General features: G+C 45.4%; 1 protein-coding gene across 1 annotated transcript; it reads left to right on the top strand.

Annotated features, from left to right (window-relative positions):
- The first annotated feature begins 484 nt into the window (after positions 1-484).
- On the top strand, positions 485-19,811 carry LOC114206130 (uncharacterized). Its single transcript, XM_028099744.2, has 7 exons — positions 485-640; positions 5,961-6,108; positions 10,013-10,169; positions 10,730-10,856; positions 11,591-11,686; positions 12,239-12,321; positions 17,528-19,811. Exons 3-7 carry the CDS (start codon positions 10,065-10,067, stop codon positions 18,863-18,865), a joined length of 1,749 nt encoding a protein of 582 aa, XP_027955545.1. The 5' UTR covers positions 485-640; positions 5,961-6,108; positions 10,013-10,064; the 3' UTR covers positions 18,866-19,811.
- The last annotated feature ends 3,322 nt before the right edge of the window (positions 19,812-23,133 follow it).

Below are 23,133 nucleotides of genomic sequence, written 5' to 3'. Positions count from 1 at the left end.
GTGAGCAGAGAGCGGGGACGGGACGTCTGCGGAGGGGCGGGGCTGGGACCGGGGTGCGGCCGGCGTGGGGCGGGGCCGGGGCGGAACGCCAGCGGAGGGGCGGGGCCCGGGGCGGGCGAGCACGAAGCCGGGACGTCGGCTGCGGGACGGAGCCGCGGCCGGCGTGGGGCGGGGCCCGGGGAGGGCGAGCACGAAGCCGGGACGTCGGCGGAGGGGCGGGGCCGCGGCCGGCGTGGGGCGGGGCCCGGAGAGGGCGAGCATGGAGCCCGGACGGGACGTCGGCGGAGGGGCGGGGCCTGGGGAGCGCGAGCACGAAGCCGGGACGGGACGCCAACGGAGGGGCGGGGCCGGGCCGGTGAGCGGCCAGCGTGGGGCGGGGCCTGGGGAGGGGGCGCAGAAAGCGGGGACGGGACGTCGGCGGAGGGGCGGGGCCGCGGCCGGGGCGCGGCCGGCGTGGGGCGGGGCCCGGGCGGGGTGCGTACGGAGGTAGGAAGAGGCGGCCGCAGACTTTCCGGTCGGCCCCTCGTCCGCTGCCGCGCGCCGGCCGGCTGGCCGCTCGGGTCGGTTGGCGGCTGCCTGGTGTCCGAGGGAGCCGGCCGCTGCTTCCCTACTTCCGGGGAGCTGTTTGGGGCAGTTCCAGGTGAGACTCAGAGCCGCGAGGCCTCTTGCCCTGCGTGCGCAGACGCCTCCCGGGTGGGGTGACAGGTGTGTGCGCGGCCCCCGGTTGTGTGGACGCGCCGGGCTGGGGGCGCGGGGCCGGCGGGACCCTGGCCGCCGCCGCGGCGGCGGCTGCGCTGGGCGCGGTTCGCGGAGCGAGCGGGGGTGGCGGAGGCCAGGCGGGCGAGAGCGGGGCGTCCTCGGCGGGAGGCAGAGCCGCGGCCGCGGGCTCCGTGTCGGGACTTGGGGCGAAGCGGGGCTGGCATCCGAGGGTCGGTGTAGGTCGTTAAGTGCGCCGTGGATGGCGAGTTCCCGTTGTCCGACGTCTGCTGCCCGAGCTACCCGAAAATGTTTTATTTTGAGAAGTATGGGATATTCTAATCAGGGTTTTTGTTTTCTATTTCTCGATGTTTTGTGTCCAGTTAGGATAATGAGGCCTGTAAAACGGATACTGTTTAGGAAATACGTGGTTTTTGCTTTTAGTTAATGAAAAATTAATTTTTTAGTATCTGAGGACATTTGATACGGATGTTTATTGTTTCCCATTGTTAACCTTAGAAGTAGAACTGCCATTTATTTTACCAGCTGGCAAATATTGGGGAATATTTGGGAACAGAATTGCAATCCGGGACAAACAAGCTGCAGAAAAACTGTAGGCAAGTAGGGGAACAAAGGAGAGGCATGCTTTTTTAAGGAGAAAAGGGGTAAGTTGGGAAGGTTGCTGTGAACTAAAAGTCCATTGGAGGAAACTGGGAGTTTGAAGTGTGGTGGCTTCTCATTGGCTGAGCTGTGGTCCTGGGGGGATGAGGAGAGCTTTTCTTCCTCCTGCTGGAGTTGTAGAGTACTATCCACGTGCAAGGTCAAGTCCCCTGAAAGGTCCAGTCCCTCTTCCTACTGGGTCTGCAGTTGCCTGAGAGTTCTCCCTGCCAAATCTCCCGACTCCATTTTAGGGAGGTTTCCCATTACGAATTTTCACACCATAAACATTAAAAAACAATAATCAAATGGGATTTTCAAATTTAAGTAGCTTCATTTATAGCCTTAATAAACTTACAAGAATCTGTAAATTAATAATTTTTTTAATGTTTCCTTTGGAAACACTGAGGTTTATGCTGGTTGGAATTTGTTAATACCAGATTGCAACTGTTCATGCTGCAGAACTTCCCAAAGATTTTAAGAGAGGACACCTTTCTGGCTTTCTCAAACCTTCTTTTTTTTTTTTTAAGATTTTATTTATTTGACAGAAAGAGGCAGTGAGAGAGGGAACACGAGCAGGGGGAGTGGGAGAAGAAGCAGGCTTCCCGCGGAGGAGGGAGCCCGATGCGGGGCTCGATCCCAGGACCCTGGGATCATGACCTGAGCTGAAGGCAGACACTTAATGACTGAGCCACCCAGGCGCCCCCATGGCTTTCTCAAAACTTTTAGGTTGATTTAATATTAATATTTGAACTCAAAAATCAATTGAGGATTTGGAAGATATTTTTCTGTTAGGCAATAGAACAGTAACCACTGTGGAGTTCTTACAAAGAAGGGGGGCCCTGCTGTCCTCCAAATCTCCAAATCTCCATTCCCCTGAGCTCAGTTTACTCCTCTCAGACCTGCTGGGAAGTGGACTCTGACTAAGGAGCCAAGACTTTATACCATTGGTGGTCAAGGAGTCTTAACATTTGGACTCTCCATTTACTTTTTCTTCACCCCCTTTCTGCTTACATAGGAGTCGAGTGATAGAATTCTATGTAACCCATCCAGCCTCCAGGTCGCCTTCTCCATCAAATCCTCAATGTTTAGGTTTATATATAATGTGTATTTGGGAGTCTCCACATCAAATGGAATGAGTCCTCTTGAGTCTGTATGGGATGCATATCTCCCTATGACAAACTGAGCCCATAAGGTATCTGAGTAAACCAAACTAAACTGTACACCGTGTCTCCGAGTCTCTTGTTTCCTTGCATCCGTTTTTCAGAAGAAAATGCATCCCTACATAAGTAGTGCTTATTATAATGGGAATTGTTCTTGGACCACTTTCCATTGAGGTTATAAATTATTTCACATAATCATGTGAATTTTGACTTTGCATGGGCTTTTTCGTGGGTGTTAACAGGGGAGAACATAGGGATTTGATATTCTCTTATTTTCTGAAAGGACCACTGCTTATGTTATATCTAATAAACACCAGTTTTCCTGGACCGCTAACTTAAAGGACAGAAAGAACCAGCAGTAAGAAGCCAACTATCTCAGATCCGAATAGAATATCTTTAATCTTTTTACTTTAAGATTAGCATCTCCCTTCTCAACTCTCTGCCTCTCAGATATAACTGAGCTGGGGTGAATATAAGGAGCTCTGTCTCAGCAATTGTATCTTAATGCTTCTATCCATTTTCCTTTCACAAAAGCTTCCATATGGTCTTTTGTTTGCGGAAAAAATACACAAACAGATGATTTTAGTATTTGTTTGCCAGAGATGAACACTGAACAAAACAGAAATGAAATGTAATATTAAAACCTCGGTTGTTAACTGTCACCAGAGGGCTGTAACTCACTGTTCCAGCGCACAGACCACTTGGCTTATTCACGGTCCTGTCAAGCTTGCCTCACCTTGGGACATTGGCATATGCTGTTTCCTTCTCTGCACTCGTCTCCCTGGGCCTCTTCGTGAATGACCTTCAGCAGCACTTTTCAGTCCCCACAAATGTTGCTTTTTCAGCACCACACCTTTTCTTCCCTAACAAATATTATTCAATTCTTTCATATTTACAACTGTGCCTACAATTTTTATTTTTATTTTTTGAAGGTTTTTATTTATTTGAGACAGCACAAGTCGGGAGTCAGGTCAGAGAGGGAGAAGCAGACTCCCCCGAGTAGGGAGCCCAACGCGGGGTGGGGGGTGCTCCATTCCAGGACCCCGAGGTCAGCCAAAGGCAGATGCTTGCCCACTGAGCCCCCCCAGGCACTCTGAGCCTACAGGTTAATGGGGGGAAACTTCTGTTTTGGGATTTTTTTCTGTAGAGATCCTTATAAGCTTTTATTCCCCTATAATTTGTCAAAGTTCTGGGTCTGTGTCCCTTTTTCCCCTGCCATTTTGCAGAATGGATGCTGCGTTAGCAGGCCTGAAAACCACAATCTCATTGTCCGTCTCCATCAGAGCCATTGGGTGATCAGGTGCATATATCAACAACAGTCGTATTTTGAAAGGAATCTTTTCTGAGCAGTAGACCCTCAATGGTGGTTTACAATATTCAAGTAAACCATGTTGTAGACAGATGTGCTGTCATCCCGGCTGCGTTGTTCCATTTACAGAGTAGAGGCAGAGTGGATACAGCATGATTCTGAAGGGCCCTGGGATTTCAGAATGGTTCATGGACACTGGCTTCCACTTAGAGTCACCAGCTGCATTAGCCCCTCACAAGAGAGTCGGCCTGTCCTTTGAAGCTTTGAAGCCAGGCATTGACTTTTCTCCTGTTATGAAAGCCCTAGATGGCATCTTCTTCAACAGAAGGCTGTTGGGCCTACACTGACAGTCTGTTGTTGAGTGTAGCCACCTTCCTGAATTCTCGGAGCTAGATCTTCTGGATGATTTGCTGTAGCTTCTCCATCAGCACCTGCTGCCTCACCTTGTCCTCTCATGGAGACACCTTCTTTCCTTAATGCTCACCAGCCAGTCTCTGTTAGCTTCAGATTTTTCTTCTGCAGCTTCCCCACCTCCCTCAGCCTTCACAGAACTGAAGACAGTTAGGGCCTCGCCATGGGTTAGGCTTTGACTCAGGGAATGTTGTGTTCCATCCAGACCACTCAGACTTTCTCCATATAAGCTATAAGCTTGTTTCACTTCACTTATTCATGTGTTCACTGGACTAGCGCTTTTTTTTTAATTTTTTTTTTTTTTTTACTATTTTTTAAAGATTTTATTTATTTGACACAGAGACACAGCGAGAGAGGGAACACAAGCAGGGGGAGTGGGAGAGGGAGAAGCAGGCTTCCCGCGGAGCAGGGAGCCCGATGCGGGGCTCGATCCCAGGACCCCGGGACCATGACCCGAGCCGAAGGCAGACGCTTAACCACTGAGCCACCCAGGCGTCCCTGCAGGGTTATTAATTGGCCTAATACCAATATTGTTGTGTCGCATAGACTAGAGACCCAAGGAGAGGGGAGAGACAAGGGGACAGCTTAGTGTAGCAGTCAGAGCACACAGAACAGTCTGCTCCGCGGGAGTCCCTCTCCCACTCCCCCTGCTAGTGCTCCTGCTCTCGCTGTGTCTCTCTCTGTCAAATAAATAAATAAAATCTTTAAAAAAAAACAAAACACAGAACATTGATTAAGTTGGCCATCTGATACAGGCACAGCTCATGGCACCCCAAACCAATCGTAATAGTGTCATTAATGATCAAATATAAGAATGAAAATATTTGAAACTGTGAGAATCACCAGAATGTGACACAGAGATAACAAAGTGAGCAAATGGTGTTGGAAAAAATGGCGCCAACCAACATTGCGTTGCCAACAACCTTTGTAAAAAACTATCTGCAGGGTGCCTGGGTGGCTCAGATGGTTAAGCATCTGCCTTCGGCTCAGGTCATGGTCCTGGGGTCCTGGGATTGAGCCCCGCATCTGGCTCCTGGCTCAGCGGGGAGCCTGCTTCTCCCTCTGCCTCTGCCTCTCCCCCTGCTCATGGTCTCTCTATCTTTGTGTCTCAAATGAATAAACAAAATCTAAAAAAAAAAAAAAAAACAACTCTGCAAAGTGCACTAAAATGAGGTCCCTGTAGTTAAAACCTGGAAGGGGAGACGTTGTGTATCCTTCTAGGCCCAGGACATTGCCCTCAGCAACCCCGCCTGGTCATCTTGAGGCAGGCGAATGAAATCTTTGTGCAGACCCTTCTCTCCCATTAGCTCTTGGGAAGAGAGAAAGACCATCCAACACAGATCTCTTCAAGTCAGATTTCTTGAAATCCTAGTGACTGTAATACTCGACATGCTTCAATATTATAGGTTCCAAGCATAAATTATACTTTTAGTGTTGGTTTTCCCATAAGTAGGATGTGTTTCAACTATTTTTTAATAATATGAAAAAGTTGATAAGTCTTAGGACCTATCTTAATATTCAAAAGAATAAATGACTTATGAAGAAAATTATCAGGCAGTATATTTTCATTTTAGGCACAGGCATTTGATTCCAGAAAGAATGGTTTGTCTTGTTTTCTTTTCAGTGTATTTATATCAAATATAAAAGTGAATCTATACTAACTCTCAAAAGTGAGTATTATTTTTGTAGCAGGCATTTAAGGTAATCAAGTGCTCTGTCTCCAGGGTTCCTCTCTGTGTCGTCTTGGCAGCCTAGTCACACTGCAGTGTTCTTGCGGCAGTGAGGATCTCTTCATCAGACGGACGCTGTGCGGTAGGAGACTCTGAACAGGGCTTGTGCCAGACAGAGGAGTTGTACTAGAGAATAAGAAGGGTAAATTATCAGACTCTGTTGTTTAAAGGCTAACTTAGGAGAGATAATTTAAAGAAATTTAAGAAAAAAAACTGTATGTAATCCTAAAGGATGTCATTATATCCTTTAGGAAAACTCTTACATAAAATACAGATATTTTAGTTAATTCTTAAAAATTTATTTGAGCAGGGGCGCCTGGGTGGCTCAGTCAGTTAAGCATCTGCCTTCAGCTCAGGTTGTGATCTCAGGGTCCTGGGATCGAGTCTGGTGTTGGGCTTCCTGCTCCGCAGGGAGCCTGCTTCTCTCCTTCCTCTGCCCCTCCCCCTGCTTGTGAGCTCTCTGTCTCTCTCTCAAATGAATAAATAAAACCTTTAAAAAATTTATTTGAACAAAGCCTTAGGAATACTCATGGAAGTACGAATAATTTTAAAGACTTGTTTTCTTCATGGTAACAGAACTTGCGTAAAATTGCTGAGACAGGCAGGGAGCCGACCACAGTGGGAGGAGCTGGGTGGATGAGCTGTGGCAGCAGGAAGAGGGTTTCAGGGCCTGAAGACCGTGGCAGGTCTAAAGGCCCTACTGCAAGGCCAGTGAGAAGGCATGGAAGAAATTAAAGCTGGAGAGTGTTACGAATAGATTTGTGCTTGTAAATGATATCGGCCCCACGCAGCAGCCTCTGGGGAGGGGAGAGCTTGCTGGAGGTTGAGCTCTATAAACTCTTGAACGGCCTTTTGGAGCCTTGGCAGGTTGGTGAAAGCTTCCACCTGCTGGAGGGTAGTGCATCCCACCTCCACGGGGACAGGGAGGATGCACTGGGGACCCTCCTGGACCTTACCCCATGTACCTCTTCATCTGACTGCTCATTTTTGTCCTTTATAACAGACCAATAAGCTCAAGTGAAGTTTTTCCTAAATTCTAGGAGTCATTCTAGAAAATTACCAAACCTCCTTTGAGGGGTTGTGGGAACCCCTGGACCTGCAGTGTGCCCAGCAGAAGTGTGAGTAGCCTGGCACTACGTGTGCTGCTGGCATCTGGAGTAGAGGAAGGCTTGTGGGGATCTGATGAGGACTTGGGGAGGAGACTGCCAGGATTGAGCTGAACCCTAGCACACCCAGTTGCTGTCAGAGAATTAGCTGCTGGTGTGGAAAAAAAAAAGACTACTTATTTGAATGTTTGGATTTTGAGAAATAGGACTGTTGTCTGTTACAGGGTGTTGGTCATTAATCCAGTGGAAGAAATGGATGTATCAGGGAGATAGGCAGATCTAACAAAAGGGGATTTTTGATCTCCGATAGTTTTGAGCACAAGCCATGTAACCAGGCATTGGGACAGGTCTTTCATACGCAGTTGGAACAAAACTGCATTTTCTTGTCCTGGATGCATGTGGAAAGGAGGATATGGGGATTGAAATGGGCTGGTAGACTAAAGGTGGTCCCCAGGTGGGAGGAGTGGTTCTGAGCAGCTGCTGGAAGGAGGCACAGCGGGGATTGCTGAGGGGCATTCCTGCTAAGACCTAGGGGTGGTTTGAACCCCTGAAGAGGACCGTGCTTAGAAATCTGAGTTTGGGAAACAGACCAAAATTAAAGTGCTGGCTGTATCATTCTTTAGCCATGTAGTTTTGTCATATCACTATAGCTTTCCAAAACTATGTTCATGTCCTTTGTTAAAGAAGTACATGCTGTGGTCATTCTGGGCGGCTTTAACACAGTGGACTTGGTGGCTTAGACAACACACATTTATTTTTCACAGTTCTGGAGCCTGGCAGCTCCCAAGACCAGAGTGTCTGCAGATTCGGGACCTGGTGATGGACCAGTTCTGGGCTTGCAGAAGCCTGGCACTCACTGAGTCCCAGCGTGGCAGAGAGAGCTATGGGTCTGTTCCTCTAATAATGTCACCGGTTCCTTCTTGGGGGACCTACTCTCATGACCTCATCTAAGCCACCTCCAGAGACCACCATGTTGGGAAGTAGGGCTTTGACTAGTGGATTTGTGTGGGGTGGAGGGGACATGGGCATTCAGTCCGTAGCAGTAAATACACCGAAGTCTTTGTAAGGATTAATTAAGTGAATGTATTTAAATTTCCAAGCAGAGAGTCATATTTATTAAACCTTTATTTTGTCTTCCTTATTTTCTGGACTCTAGGTATAAGGAGGTGAGTTAAATCTACTTCTTGTGATATCATTTTTCCATGAAATACAATTACGTACTAACAAAATTTTGGTAAGAATTCAAAGTTTGCCAATACTTTATTTATTTTTTTAAAAGATTTTATTTATTTGAGAGACAGAGAGAGATGTAGAGAACAAGTGGGAGGAGGGGCAGAGGGAGAAGCAGACTCCCCGCCGAGCAGGGAGCCCGATGCGGGGCTCGATCCCGGGACCCTGGGACCATGGCCTGAGCCGAAGGCAGACGCTTAACTGACAGCTACCCAGGCGCCCCATAAAGTTTACCAATATTTTTAAATGTAAGATTTATGAAATGCTGGGTGTTGTTTGTGCTGGTGATTAACGTAGGACAGTATTCCAGTTACAATTTTACTAAAATGTTAGATTGAACAAATTTCCTTTTAAGATGCTTGCATTCTACATTTTCTAAGTTAGGGACTTTTGGTTTGGGATTTAGAGAAAATTAAATAACCCTCTGAAAAACTTGCTGGTTAACTTACAAACTCAATGATTTTCACTTCCTTGTCTGAGGGGCGCCCAGGTGGCACAGTTGGTCTCGGGTTGGGTCGTGATCTCAGAGTCCTGGGATCGAACCCCATGTTGGCCTCCATGCTCAGCATGGGGTCTGCTTGAGAGTCTCTCTTCCTCTGCCCCTCACTCCTGCTCCTGCTGTCTCTCTGTCTCTCTCTAAAATAAGTAAAAGCTTTAAAAAAAAAAAAAACCCAACTTGCTGGTTAACTTACAAACTCTATGATTTTCATTCCCTTATCTGGAAATAGAAAAGAATCTTCATATTTTATTTACTAGCAACGGTAGCCAGAGCCTTCTTACTTTTGCTCCAGGCAGTTGTGAGAGCTGCCCACTTCTCTGAGGGCATGTTCTTGTAGAGGGAGCTGGGGGGTTGCATGCAGGGGTCTCAGGGATTCATGATTAGGGTCTCCAGGAATGGGGGATAAGACTGGAGTCTCTTGGCTTCTCTCTCTTTGCTCAGCTTTTCCTGCATATTGCTTGTACTCTCTGTGAGTGGAGATCCAGAGGAGGCGAGGGGGTGGCTGAATTCTTGAGAATGCAGCTGCAGGTGAGTGGAGATGGGCTCTCGCTCTGTTGCCAGTGGATGGGAAGGCCTCTCTTGGCCTGAGTCTCCTCAGTGCACCCAGGCAATGTTCAGGGAGCTGGGCACTACTTGTTCCCAGGACTTAGGGATGCTTGTGTTTGGTCAGGGATTGATCAGGAAATCATCTCCTTTCCAACATTTACATATCTCAGTCTCCTTGAAGGATGTCCTTTCAGAAAAGAAATTGGCAGAGTTTTCTTTTCTCCTCCATCATATGGTCTTAGTTGGGAAATGGTGTGCTCATTAGTCCTAGTAATGTGGGGAGGGGTGACATTCAGCCTGTGAGGGGACAGGTGTTCAAGCTGTGCAGTTTTCCAGAGAACACAAAAAACATCTGTAAGAGAAGAAAGAAGAAATCATGTTTTTCTCTCGATTTTAAACTTAAAAAGTTTTGTTAACATGTACTTGAAGTTTGGGAGCTTCCAAAGATGACTAAAATCCTCTTTACTACCTTTATCCCTTTCACGCATTTTCCCTCTTTGTGATTAAACTTTGTTAAAATTGGAAATCTGAAAACAGTGCCCAGGGAGTATTTTTTAAAAATTAGCTGTGCATTAAATTAGAGTAAAATTTAAAAGCCTGAAGCAATTTTTGAAGGACCAAGAGAGGCCAGAACTAATTGAGAGGATTCTCTTGCCTTTGAACAGAAAAACAGGATTAATATACAGAGAATCGATCCAAGGATAATTGCTGTTGAGAATGGAGAGCTCGCTGCAAGAGGGAGCACTGTGGGGCCATCCTTCAGAAGAGCAATCTCAGGAGCCCCTCACGATACTGTCTGCCCTGATCTCTTCTAAAGAACAAGTGAGTTTTGTACGATGAGTGGTGGGCCTTGCTTCATGAGTCTCTGCCTGTTCATATGAGTGGACCGATCACATGTGTGGTCAGTGTTGGCGCTGAAAGAAGCATTTGCACATTAGCTCAGTGGAAATCGCAGCACCACTATGTATAAGTTCGTTTTTCTAGTAATCTCTATGAACCTGGGGCTCGAACATATGACCCCAAGATCCAGAGTCACATGCTCTTCCAACTGAGCCAGCCAGGTGCCCCTCAGTGCTATTTAATCTAGGTTATAATTGCCAACCAGGAAGTCAAAATTAACAGTTTATTGGGAAATTGCCAGGTGATTTCACATTGAGATTCCTTGAAAACGAAGTGATTGTGGGCCTACTGTGTGCGTCTTTCTTTTTGATTGTGTCTGAAAGGCATAGGCAGGTCACGGGAGAACGTGTGATTTGGGCCACATATGGCATTTGACCTCCTATCCACAGTTTCCCCCTTTGCCATCAGTATCCTGTTGACAGTTCTCTCCTATGGATTACTAAGCATGGGCCTATCGAAACACACTCTTTGTGGTATTCTAGGAATCTGTGACCTTCAAAGATGTAGCCATAGACTTAACCCAGGAGGAGTGGACGCTGATGGACAGGTCCCAGAGGAAGATGTACATTGATGTGATGCTGGAGAACATCACTCATCTGGTCTCCGTGGGTGAGTCGGCCACCATCTGTCCGTTCATTCAGTCATTCGTTCGTTCATTCATCTTTTTATTTATGAACCGTGTAGGCAACAGCTTCCACAAATTCTAACAGCTCTCTGCCCTAACTCCTACTCTTTTGTAGCCCTTCTCTTCTGACTAGATGAAATTTGTAGATTTCTTGACTGTCATCAGGTGTGTTACATAGTAATTTGAATTACAGTCGTCTTGGCTACAATTGTGTGTCGTCCTGTCGCACTTTCTCCAAGACCCAGAACAATGCTGGGAATACAATGAATAGTTTTTGGTTGGATAAATAAAGATCTTAACTATTTTCTGTTCTGGGCACTATGGTGCAGTTTGAGCACAGTAGAAAATCGAACATCCTGTATCACTTTCCACATAAAACTCCACAGAATATTCTGGTGGAGCGTATGTTTATTGTCTTCCTTTGGAAATAATGTTACCCGCCCTGTGAGAACACTGATTCCATTCCTTCTGGATGCACACACGGAGCCTTCTGCACTTGCTGAGCTTGGGCAGGAGCGTCAGCAAACAGAGGTGCTGACTGGCCTGGGTGCAGTGTCAGGCTGAGGCCTTTATTGATGTTTCCGGGTCGAAGGTGGTGTTCTCGGGGCTGTTGTGCAGTGCTCACACTGTCCTTCTGCAGCAGCCTGCACAGTAGGGTATCATGCACTGTTCTCAGCACAGAACTCTAAAGTCACGTACCCTTCTCCCGTTGATCTAGGGTGTCAGTTCTTCCAATCAGATGTGATCTCCCAGTGGGAACAAGGAGGGGTGCTGTGGAGGGAAGACAGAAGACTTGCCCAAGGCTGGAGTCCAGGTGAGCCGTGGACATAGGCGCTCAGTGAGAGAAGTCTAGTGAGTGAATGAGCGGGATCTTGTTACTGATGTCACGCACGTTTCCTTGAGTGAATGATAGCTTCAGAAGACCAAGTGGCCAGTGAGCCTGCATTCCTCAGACTTTGTCATTAACTTGTCACACATTGGTTTCTCTTGGTGTGTCTGTACTTACATTGGACCTCAGAGAAGCAATGTTCCTGTCCTCATAGGAAGTAAAATTTCACATTGTGGTCTTGGTCATGATTCCTGCTCTTTCTCTTTATTTTAAATGATTTCCACTCCCATATTTTCTACAACAGCCCATCATTATTTTTCTTTTTTGAGGTTTTTTCTAATTGATATTATTCTGATTGACATTATTCTAAAGTGCATGTCTATTCACCAGTGTAATCCTCAGTTTCACATTATTTGGTCATGCAGTGGTCAGTGTTAGGAACACACATGGGTCTTGTGTGTTTTTCAACACTTTAGTTCCCCTACTCTACTCAAGATATTTCTTAGGTTTATTTCTTATTATTTTCAATTATTTCAGGCTTGGAAAACAGCCATAAAAAGGAAGAAACAATATCTATGCAAGATATCTTCAAGGAGGACCCATCTAACTGCAACACAATAGTAAGTTTCATGAGGACAAACCTTGCCTGTCCGTGTTGTAGGCCTGGGAGTCGGATATGTTAACAATGCAGAAAAATCACATATTGCCACAGAATGTGGTCAAAAATTTAATTTGGGGAAGAAATTAGGCTGTATTTAAACTTTAACAGCTCTGATAAAAGGATAATTGTATAACTGGTTTATTTGCACGAAACATAATGACATCTTCAAAAGCACTCAGTCCTCCAATAAAGATGCTACCAAGGTGTTCTAGAACAAAAGATTCATGGCAGCCAAACTCTCCGCTTCAAAGGAGAAAAAACACTCCATTGATACTATAAAAATCTAATAGAAACCGAAAGAAGGAAAGGGAGATCTGCCCATAGATGAGGCAGGAGTAAGCAGTAAAGGAGAACAAGACAAAGTTATATCACCTTGGGTACTTAGAACATCCAGCCTCATCAGCTGGGGAAGCCCTGGGGAAACAAACAGCCGGGCTGCAGTCCCGATGGAGAGGCCTGGGCAGAGCGTCCTCCGTCCTCCCCTCAGCTGAAACTTCCCACTGACCATCCCCACAAGGGCTGTATTTAGAGGGCACATGATGGGGTCGGAAGCTAAACGTTTGCCTCCGTGCAGTTTGCAGTGAGCTGCATTTCTGTGTTATCATGTCTTTGCATCTTCAAGGAGTCGAGGCTATGTGTGTTTGCCTCCCTCCCAGATTCCATTCCGGGGGGACAGCCCAGCCTGGAGCAGGAGGGGATGTAAGGCAAGACTTCACAGCTCTTGGCGTCCGGACCAGAAGGGCCCGTTCTGACCTGGAAGCCAGCTAATGTCCACTGACCAGGCTCCCGAGGTCACTCATGCAGCAGGAATCTCACACACGTCATTGTTTAGCCTGTCTGTGTTCGTGCAGGTCGGGGTGGAAGGTTATGCGGGACAAATCACAGAAACCTCCATCCATACAGTACATTTGGTCCTTGAGTTGTCATGCATAATACGATACCATGTGTACCTGCAAGGCACTTTTGGTACATCCACAAGTCCAACAACATAAATAACAGTGAATGTTGTTATGAGCACAGCACCCTGTAGAAACCGTCCTCAATGGGGTAACCAGTCCAATAAGCTAGAGCAAGTATTAACCTGATTAATTGACAGTTGGTAATGGAAAATTAGCTCTGTCACAAGCATAGATTCTCGTTTTAAACTGACATCATTGGGAATTTGCTTTCTCAATTTTACATGTGTATGTTTACCATCATCAGACAAGGTGATAGCTGTTAATCCTAGAGTGAGATTGTAGTGCTCTCGACGAGTTTGGGCAGTGAGGTCAAGAAGACATCCGGCGTGTTTTTGGGAGTAAATCTTGTGTCCATCACGACACCAGCATGTAGGTCCTACATGTAGAGAGCGGTGGGCCCAACAGGGCAGGGTCAGTGGTTGTCCTGCTTTGGTGGAGATATCCTTGGCTTGAGTCCAGGCGATGGGACAGCATCGAACCCAAACGTGATAGAATGTTTTAGCATCAGAGTACATGAGTATCATCGTAGCAACCCCTCCTTGAGCAGGTAACTTCAGCAGAAGTGGGAATGTTGTCGGATGGCTTTGGAAGGTAAGTTAGCATCTGAATTAATGTTCCAGCATATTAATATTGGCTAGAAGGGTTTTGTCCTACAGCTTATTTGTAAATTAGGGGTCTTAATCTGCCCTAATGGAGTCTCATTTTGACCAATCGGTCTGTCGTTCAGGATTTTTAAAGCCTCCATTAAGTATAAGTTTCGTTTTGATGAAGAGCCATCCCCTACTTTTTTTAATTGTTTAAAAAAAATCTGTTTATGTGTGTCATCAATTCAGCCGCCTGGGGGTAATAGAGAAATATGACAAATCCATTCAGTATTATAGGAGGAGGCAAAAGCTTTTACTAACTTACCTGTCAAGGGGGAGCCGTTATCATTCTGGGTCTGAGTAGGTACATCATCATAGAATAGTCTCTAAGGTTTTGATAGTTTCCTTTTGGGTGGTGTGGGCAAATGGGCCAACTATTAAATACCCAGAGAGTGTCCACTGTCACACAAATCTATTGACAGCCTTGGAAGTAGGGTAATGGCCCCACATAACGTATTTGCCAAATTTGGGCAGGGGGTCTTTGCTGCTGATTCTGTCCCTTGTACTGTTGTGGGATTTCTTGCTTTTGCCAAATCTGACAAGGTGGACATTTTAATACATTTTTTTTTCATGGCATCCCGAGTGATGGGTATCCCACAGTCCTGGGCCCACCTGTGAGTAGCCTACCTTCCCAAGGGTCCACTTTTCACCAGTCCGGTGTCAGTCACAGGCTTAACTGTGTTTGCCGTGATTGAGCTAGTGAGTTAGCTACTTTTTTGAAGGTGTGCTCTGTGGAGGTAAGCACACTGAGCATCTACATGAAAAACAGTAATTTTAGTATTTGGGGCCCACTGCCAAATGTCTTCCCATAGGCGTCTTCAATAAAAACTAAGTAGTAACCAGTTGTGAACTGTCACACTAGAATTCTTTGGATGGCAAATTTATGAATCAATTAAGCACAAAGCATGTTTATCAAAAGACTCAAATATCCTTAGTTTCTCTGCAGTAAGAAATCAGAAGTGCAAGCCTGTTTCAGTAATCAGTGCTTTAGCACTTTATCCTATATGGAAAAGACCTAGACATCCAACGAGTTCAATCCCAATTTACCATCCAAGCAAAACTTTTAAAGTTCTAAGTTACCAAAGACTTTGAAAGCTAAAGCTATCTTAACAATTACCCATGAAAATTTGGTGACACTAAATTAACCATTATTTTAAGTCATCCTTTTTTTAAATTATGTTAATCACCATACATTACATTAGTGTTTGATGTAGTGTTCCATGATTCATTGTTTGTGCATAACACCCAGTGCCCCATGCAGAATGTGCCCTCTTTAAGACCCATCACCAGGCTAACCCATCCCCCCACCCCCTCCCCTCTAGAACCCTCAGTTGTTTCTCAGAGTCCATAGTCTCTCATGGTTCGTCTCCCCCTCCGATTTCCCCCCCTTCATTTTTCCCTTCCTGCTATCTTCTTTTTTTTTTTTAAGTCATCCTTTTGATAAATTGCAACCAAGATAGCATGGGCTTATTTGATCTTTATTAAAACTTTAGGAATTGCAGGGCCGCCTGGGTGGCTCAGTTGTTAATCATCTGCCTTCGGCTCAGGTCATGATCCCAGGGTCCTGGGATCAGGCTCCCTGCTCGGCGGGAAGCCTGCTTCTTCCTCTCCCACTCTCTGTCAAAAATAAATAAAATCTTAAAAAAAAAAAAAAAAAAACTTAAGGAATTGCATATAATCTCTAGAAAAATTATAGCATTTACCCAAACAACATAAGGCTTAACATGATTTGTTTGACAGTGCTTTCCAAGTAACTTAACACACCAAATAAAAAGGCCTCGCTCAAAAAGACGTCATTTGCAATTGAAATCTTGGGAAGTTTGTTAAACCCCTAGAAAGTTTTAAAGCACATGCCTAAATTGGATTACAGATTCTTAAAGACCTGATAAAGACAAAACACAGAAACTGGTTTTTCTGAGCAGACAAAAAGAAAACAACTGTTTATATCTTAGCAAGTGCAGACCAATAATTTGAGAAACTTGTCTTTTGAACAGAGAGAAAAGCAGAATTTTATACCATGTACTTTTAAAATCCATTTATTTCAATCTTATTTAGTCTGTCCTTATCACACTTAAAATTCCAAAGATCTCCCTTCACAAACCTTCCACAAGTTTACTTTGCGTTCAGATTTTATCCTAAGTTATTTCTCTCCAAACAGTCAGTCTCATCCAGAACAAAATTACCTTCTTTTACCTTCAAAAAAATACATTCCTGTTCCTTATATCTTTTTTTTACATATCTCCTACTTTTATACATACAGAGTTGCTTCCATTATTTCCATCCATCTTAGGGTAAGATCTCTTTGAAACTGCCACAGATGTAGCAGTGCATTCAGAATCCACCTTTTCTTAAAACTTCATGTAGCACAGTCTCTTGTAATTGTAACATCTCTTCATAGGGCATTCTCTTCTCAGAATCCTCGGAGTATCTCTCCTCACTCTTGCGGGGTGGTGCTTCTGCTGCCCCAGGTGTCTCTGAGAGGTGCTGTGCGTCCCCCTGTCATCATCATCCCAGATGTCGCCATCCCACTCACACCCAGCAGCATCCATAGCCACGTGCTCTTTCTTAGTGCCCATCCTCCCTCTCTTTTATTTTTCCCTGGCGAACCATATGGCCGTTTTTTCTGCCCCATGCTGATAGGTGTGGACTTGGTAAGTCTGACATGGAAGCATAGCCATTCTAGATTGTAAATCCGCTATTTCCTTTTCTAATTTTAGTTTTTCCTCCTGGCACTTACCACGATGTGATCATTTGTCTATAGGCTGTTAACAAACACCATTCCCAGCAAGCTAGGAATGACCCATCTATCCCAGTTACGGTCCGCAAAGTGTCTGTGAGCAGTGGTGGCTCGGCTGACTTCATTTTACCTTCCCATTGTTCACACAGACTGACCTGCTTAGACCATTCTTTTGCCAGTGAGCAAAACTGCAGATCTTCCCACTCAGGAATATCAGCATGAGGGTGGGGTTTCCTCTTCGAAACAGAAAAGTCGTGTCGTGAATCCTGCTGACTACACCAGTTACATTCTACATAAAAGATTGACAGCAGCCATACTCTGTTTCAAAGGGGAAAAAACACTCCATTGATATTATAAAAATTTAATAGAAACCAAAAGAAGAAAAGGGAAGTCTGTGCATAGATGAGGGCAGTAGTAAGCAGTAAAGGAGAATAAGAAAGTTAAATCAACTCTTACAGTTCTTGGCATCCAGACCAGAAGAAGGGCCAATTCTGACCTGGAAGCCAGCTAATGTCCACTAACCAGGCTCCCAAGGTCACTCGTGCAGCAGGAGTCTCACACACGTCATTGTTTGGCCTGCCTGTGTTCGTGCAGGTCAGGGTGGAACGTTATGTGGGACAAATCACAGAAACCTCCATCCATATAATATGCAAAGGTAAAAAATGTTTGTGTGTGCAGGAGATGAATACCCCATGTGCACGTAAGTAACCTGGGGAATTAATTGGAGATTATCACTGAGTGGTCAGCCTAGAATTTATATATAGAGAACCTATGGATAAATATTTCTGAGAAGTTCCTATAACAGTCTCATCTCTTTCCCAACAGCAGAAATATCACTCAGGAGAAGACCCGTTTGAACATATTGGGTATGATGAAGTTTTCACTCAAACCTACACATTGACTCAACATGTCTTAACTCACACTGGACAGAGACCCTATAAATGGAGTGAATGTGGGAAACATTTCAGTCATAGAAGCGACCTTTATAGACACCAGAAAACTTACATGGAAGCAAAACCTTATAAATGTAATCAATGTGAGAAATGCTTCCATAATAGAAGGAAGCTTTGCATACACCAGAGAATTCACACAGGAGAGAAACCCTATAAATGTGATGAATGTGGAAAAAACTTCAGTCGAAACTCCCACCTTCGTTCCCATAAAATAACTCACACAGGAGAGAATCCATTTGTTTGTAATCAGTGTGGGAGTCACTTCAGGTATTTTTCATCTTTAACTAGACATAAGCATATTCATTCTGGACAGAAGCCTTATGAATGTCATCTGTGTGGGAAAGCCTTTGTTCAAAGTTCTTATCTTAAACAACATGAGAGAACACACACTGGAGAGAAACCATATAAATGTCTTCTATGTGGAAAAGCCTTTGTTACAAGCTCTAATCTTAGAGAACATGAGAGAACGCACACTGGAGAGAAACCATATAAGTGTCATCTATGTGGAAAAGCCTTTGTTCAAAGCTCTTGTTTTAGACAACATGAGAGAACGCACACTGGAGAGAAACCATACAAATGTCATCTATGTGGAAAAGCCTTTATTACAAGCTCTTGTCTTAAAAAACATGAGAGAACTCACACTGGAGAGAAACCATATAAATGTCTTCTATGTGGAAAAGCCTTTGTTACAAGCTCTAATCTTAGAGAACACGAGAGAACTCACACTGGAGAGAAACCATATAAATGTCCTCTATGTGAAAAAGCCTTTGTTACAAGCTCTAATCTTAGAGAACACGAGAGAACTCATACTGGAGAGAAACCATATAAATGTCATCTGTGTGGAAAAGCCTTTGTTACGAGCTCTTGTCTTCGAGAACATGAGAGAACCCACACTGGAGAGAAACCATATAAATGTCCTTTATGTGGAAAAGGCTTTGTTACAAGCTCTTGTCTTAGAAAACACGAGAGAACCCACACTGGAGAGAAACCATATAAATGTCCTCTATGTGGAAAAGCCTTTGTTACAAGCTCTAATCTTAGAGAACATGAGAGAACTCATACTGGAGAGAACCCATATAAATGTCCTCTATGTGGAAAAGCCTTTGTTGAAAGCTCTAATCTTAAAGAACTTGAGAGAACTCATACTGCAGAAAACCCGTATAAATGTCCTCTATGTGGAAAAGCCTTTGTTACGAGCTCTTGCCTTTGAAGACATGAGAGAACTCACTTTAAATGTAGTGAAAGAACATGGAAGAGTCTTCAGCCACAGCTCTAATCTATAATCCGAGAATTCATAAGTGGGGGAAATTTATGGCCATATTCATTATGGAAATGCCTTCATTTTAAGTTTATCCTTACACAACATGAGTGAACTCCATTTGGAGGAACGCAATATTTATCATCAAGGAGGAAGAGACATTAGCTGATCTCCGGTTGTAGGGTGCACAAGAAAATTCAGTATGAATGATAATGTAATCTCCCTGGAATGGGAAATTACACAGGAGAATCTTACAAAAGGAGGTCACTCTAGGAGAATAACAAAAATTGATGCTGGGGAGCTTATTCATTGTAATATGCATGGAAAAAACATTTACTAGTAGAAAAACTATTGTAGGCATGTGAAGTTTCACACTGTAGAATAGTGAACGAATGGAAGTCTTCAGTGATTTTTAATTCTTTAGTCAACATGCAATTTCTCACATTGTATATATGCCATTGCTAAAATCAGATGAAAGGTTAGAGTTTGCATTAGAAATTCCTGACTAGGAAAAACATCTATCGAGAATGTCTAACCCCACAGTTTAGACATTAATTTATATTTTTGCCTGATGGCCTATTATAAAAATGTAAGAAACATATGTAGGATTGTGACATCATCTGGAAATTCTGAATGCAGAATTTTATGACAATGATTTTCTTTCTTAATGGACTAGTATGTAGAACTGCATATGAAGCAAAGTTGTTGCTAAAATATCCATTATATTGGTTAGGTCCTATTTTTCATACAGCAATAATTATGATTGGGTTCAACTAGAAAGTAACGTTGAATATTAACTGAAAAACAGCACAGGATGATGTGTCATTACTACATATTGTTAACCATGTATGTAGATTATAATGATGAATTAAAGATTAATACATAGTTTGTGACCGAATTCTGCATAAATTTTTATTTTAGAATGGCGTTGAGACAATGAAGGGTATCACCTGACAATAAGGGGGGTCAGTTCAACAGCAGGATAGTAGAACCTCTGTAAATATTTGTGCATCCAACATAGGAACACCTACATATAGGGGCGCCTGGGTGGCTCAGTCGGTTAAGCATCTGCCTTTGGCTCAGGTCATGATCTCAGGGTCCTGGGATCGAGTTCCACGTTGGGCTCCCTGCTCAGAAGGGAGTCTGCTTTTCCCTCTCCTGCCCCTCTCCCCTGCTCATGATCTATCTCTTTGACTCAAAATCTTTTAAAAAATGAACACCTACGTATATAAAACAAACACATGTAAAGGGAGAAACAGTAATACAATGATAGGAGGGGAACTTGAATACACAATTTCATCAATGGCTAAACCAGACAAAATCCGTAAGAAAACATGAGCCTTCAATGACACATTAGATCAGATGGATCCTGAGCACTCCATCCACAAACAGCACAGTGCATCCTCAAGTGCACAGGAGAACGCTCCAGGATTGACCATATGCCGGTACCAGAGGACAACCGTTTTCTCTTTTACCCCAGCCATGTAGTTGCCCGTCTGTTTCTCATAAAAACCCCTTGCTTTCACCCCGTACATGGGACACTTCTGGTTACTGCTGGAATCTGTACTCCCCAAAGCACAATTCTTCAACCCCAAATAAACTTTTCTCATCGGTCTCTTGTGGCAGCTCTTCTCAGTTTGGCAGATGTTTGCCACCAGGTACTACAGAACGAGACCCGGGAGGGCCGACTTTGGTAGGAAGTGACGAGTTCCAGGACCCCATTTGCAGCCCCAGAAGAGTGTGTCCCTCTGTGCCTCAGAAGGTCTCAAACAGAGCACCAAAATTTTGAGGTGAAAGAATTGTCCCTAATCCCTTCTAGGGGTTCTTGGCTCGGATACCCCACCCTGGATGGGGTCAAGGGCATGGAGGGAGAGGACCCCTGGACAGGAGCTGCAGGTGACTGGGGTGAAGCGGAGCAGCGACCTGGGCAAGAGCAGGGCGGGTGGGGAGCAAGAGGGGCAATGGGAGGCTCCAGCGCTGGAGAGAGTAGATGCTCCTGTTGGGGGGGGGACGGGGTTGGCTCCCGGCAAAACCAGTTCAGAGGACATGAGGCCCAGAGAGGAGGGGAGCCGAGGCAGGTGAAGGGAGGAATCAACCCGGCAAAATGCATTCCCAGGAGACAGCGAACAGCGTTCTAAGAAAAGAGGGCAAAGTAACCAGATGGACCTCCTTGGGTGGAGGGGAGTGGGGCATGGGGCGACGTGAGCAGGGGGCAGATGAAGCCCTCAGACGAAGGGGAGAGGCTGCTGGTTTGTATGTGAAGCGGCTAGCAAGTACGTGGGGGTCTACTACAGTAAAGTCAAGCCCCCAGCAACAAGACCCATGATCTCCCATTTTGGAGCTGGGGCCGTAGGTCCTTGTACGTGGGAGAGAACAACGTGGCCTGTCACTGTAGGAGCTCACGCAACTTCCATCACAGTCATCCCCAGGTTTTATATTTTTATGCCTTTGTAAATCTCATGTTTTAACTTACATTTATTCATCGCTAACAGATAAGTATAATTGACTTATATGACCTTGAATTATCTGAACTTGGTAAGTTTAATAACTTTCTCAGAACTTTTTTTTTAGTTGGATTTTCTGCATACACAGTCACTTCATGTACACATAGTCTTCTTTCCCAATTTTTTGTTCTGTTGTAGTCTTACTGCCGAGCGTAGCTCCTGCCTGTATGTCAGATGTAGAGCGAGCCGACTGTTCCAAGTGGCAGTAAGGGTACGGGGGTGGGGCGAGCAGTCGGTCCTATTGTGGCCGATTATACTCGGAAAACAGTCTTTCTATATACGACCTATGATGGAAGTGAAAGTTTTCTCATGCACTTTTTTTTTTTAAGATTATATTTATTTGAGAGAGAGCATGAGCGGGGGGAGCCACAGGAAGAGACAGAGGGAGAAGCAGCCAGACGTGGGACTCGATCCCAGGACCCTGAGCTCATGACCTGAGTTGAAGGCAGACTCTTCACTGACTGAGCCACCCGGGCGCTCCCTCTCATGCACTTTCTAAATGACGATTTCCTAATACTCGTGTCCTCAGCGAGGAATTGGTCAGGTCTCTCAGGCTGGCAGTGAAGATGGGTCTTGTAAGTTATTTTAGAGGGAGTGCGTGAGCAGGGGTGGGGCAGGGAGCGGCACACGCAGAACGTGGAGACTGATGCAGGGCTCGATTCCACAACCCTGAGATTGTGACCCAAGCCCAAACCAAGAGTAGGCCGCCCAGGCCCCCTACTTGTTGGATGTGATTGGTGCAGGGATTTTGCCTGGTGTGCTCTACGGGCAGTGAATGAGGAACGGTGGGGCCTCAGCCTGGCACGGTGACTGCAGAGGGCAAGGCACTCTCCCAGGGGAGGGGGGTGCCCACCAACGTGACATGTCCCCCATATCAAACCACACAAGGATGTCTGTGTTTGTCCCTCACAGGTTGGCTGACTGACCCATAGGGCATCCGTTGCTGACTCCTTGGAGGCATTCAAACTGCTGTCCCCATGATCACTGACCCTACAAGACCCCCAAATCACAAACTGCAGATCGTAGCCCCAACTTACAGGATTTCCACTACACATTTCAGTAACTCTGCCCCTAGTCTTCCCTTCTCCAGAGCCCCTGCAAGTCCCACAGGCCTGACCCCACAATGCTGGTTTCACTTTTCCCAGGCTCCCCAGTGGGCATGCTCTGTGAGTCTTTACTGAATTGCTGAGATGGTGCTTTCTACCTCGTGTGCCCTCTAAGACAGTCATCACACACACTGATCCCACACTGGACACAACACCCTCAAGCAAACCCTGACACGTGCGTGTGCACAGATGAGATCTGGTAACACGTGTCTGTGTTCTGACAGTCACATGTGCACCCCCCACCCTGACCACACTCAACAGACAAATAGTGGCCAACACCCTCAGTCGGACAAACCAGGGAAACAACTGTGCAGATCCGAGGGCCATATATTCTCTGGCCATCCTTATATGCAGGGAATCTGGCTGCGCATGTGTGTCTTGATCATGAGGCATATCACACTTGGACATTGACACAGAAACCCAGGGCTTGGCAGGGAGAAGCTCAAAGCCCATGCACAGAGCCGTACTGCCTCATTCTTGGCAGATAGTGTAAGACGCAGGTGGAGCCCAAGGGTCTACATCTGAGGTGTTTGCTACAAACATACCAGCAAAAAGATCAGTGGGAAAAATGCAGAAAGGGACACCTGGGTGGCTCAGTTGGTTAACATCT

This window comes from Eumetopias jubatus, unplaced genomic scaffold (assembly GCF_037043125.1).
Source record: "Eumetopias jubatus isolate StellerSeaLion01/CBP00866 unplaced genomic scaffold, mEumJub1_p1.0 scaffold_2, whole genome shotgun sequence".
Classification (NCBI taxonomy): Eukaryota; Metazoa; Chordata; class Mammalia; order Carnivora; family Otariidae; genus Eumetopias; species Eumetopias jubatus.
This window is presented reverse-complemented; position numbering and strand designations above follow the sequence as displayed.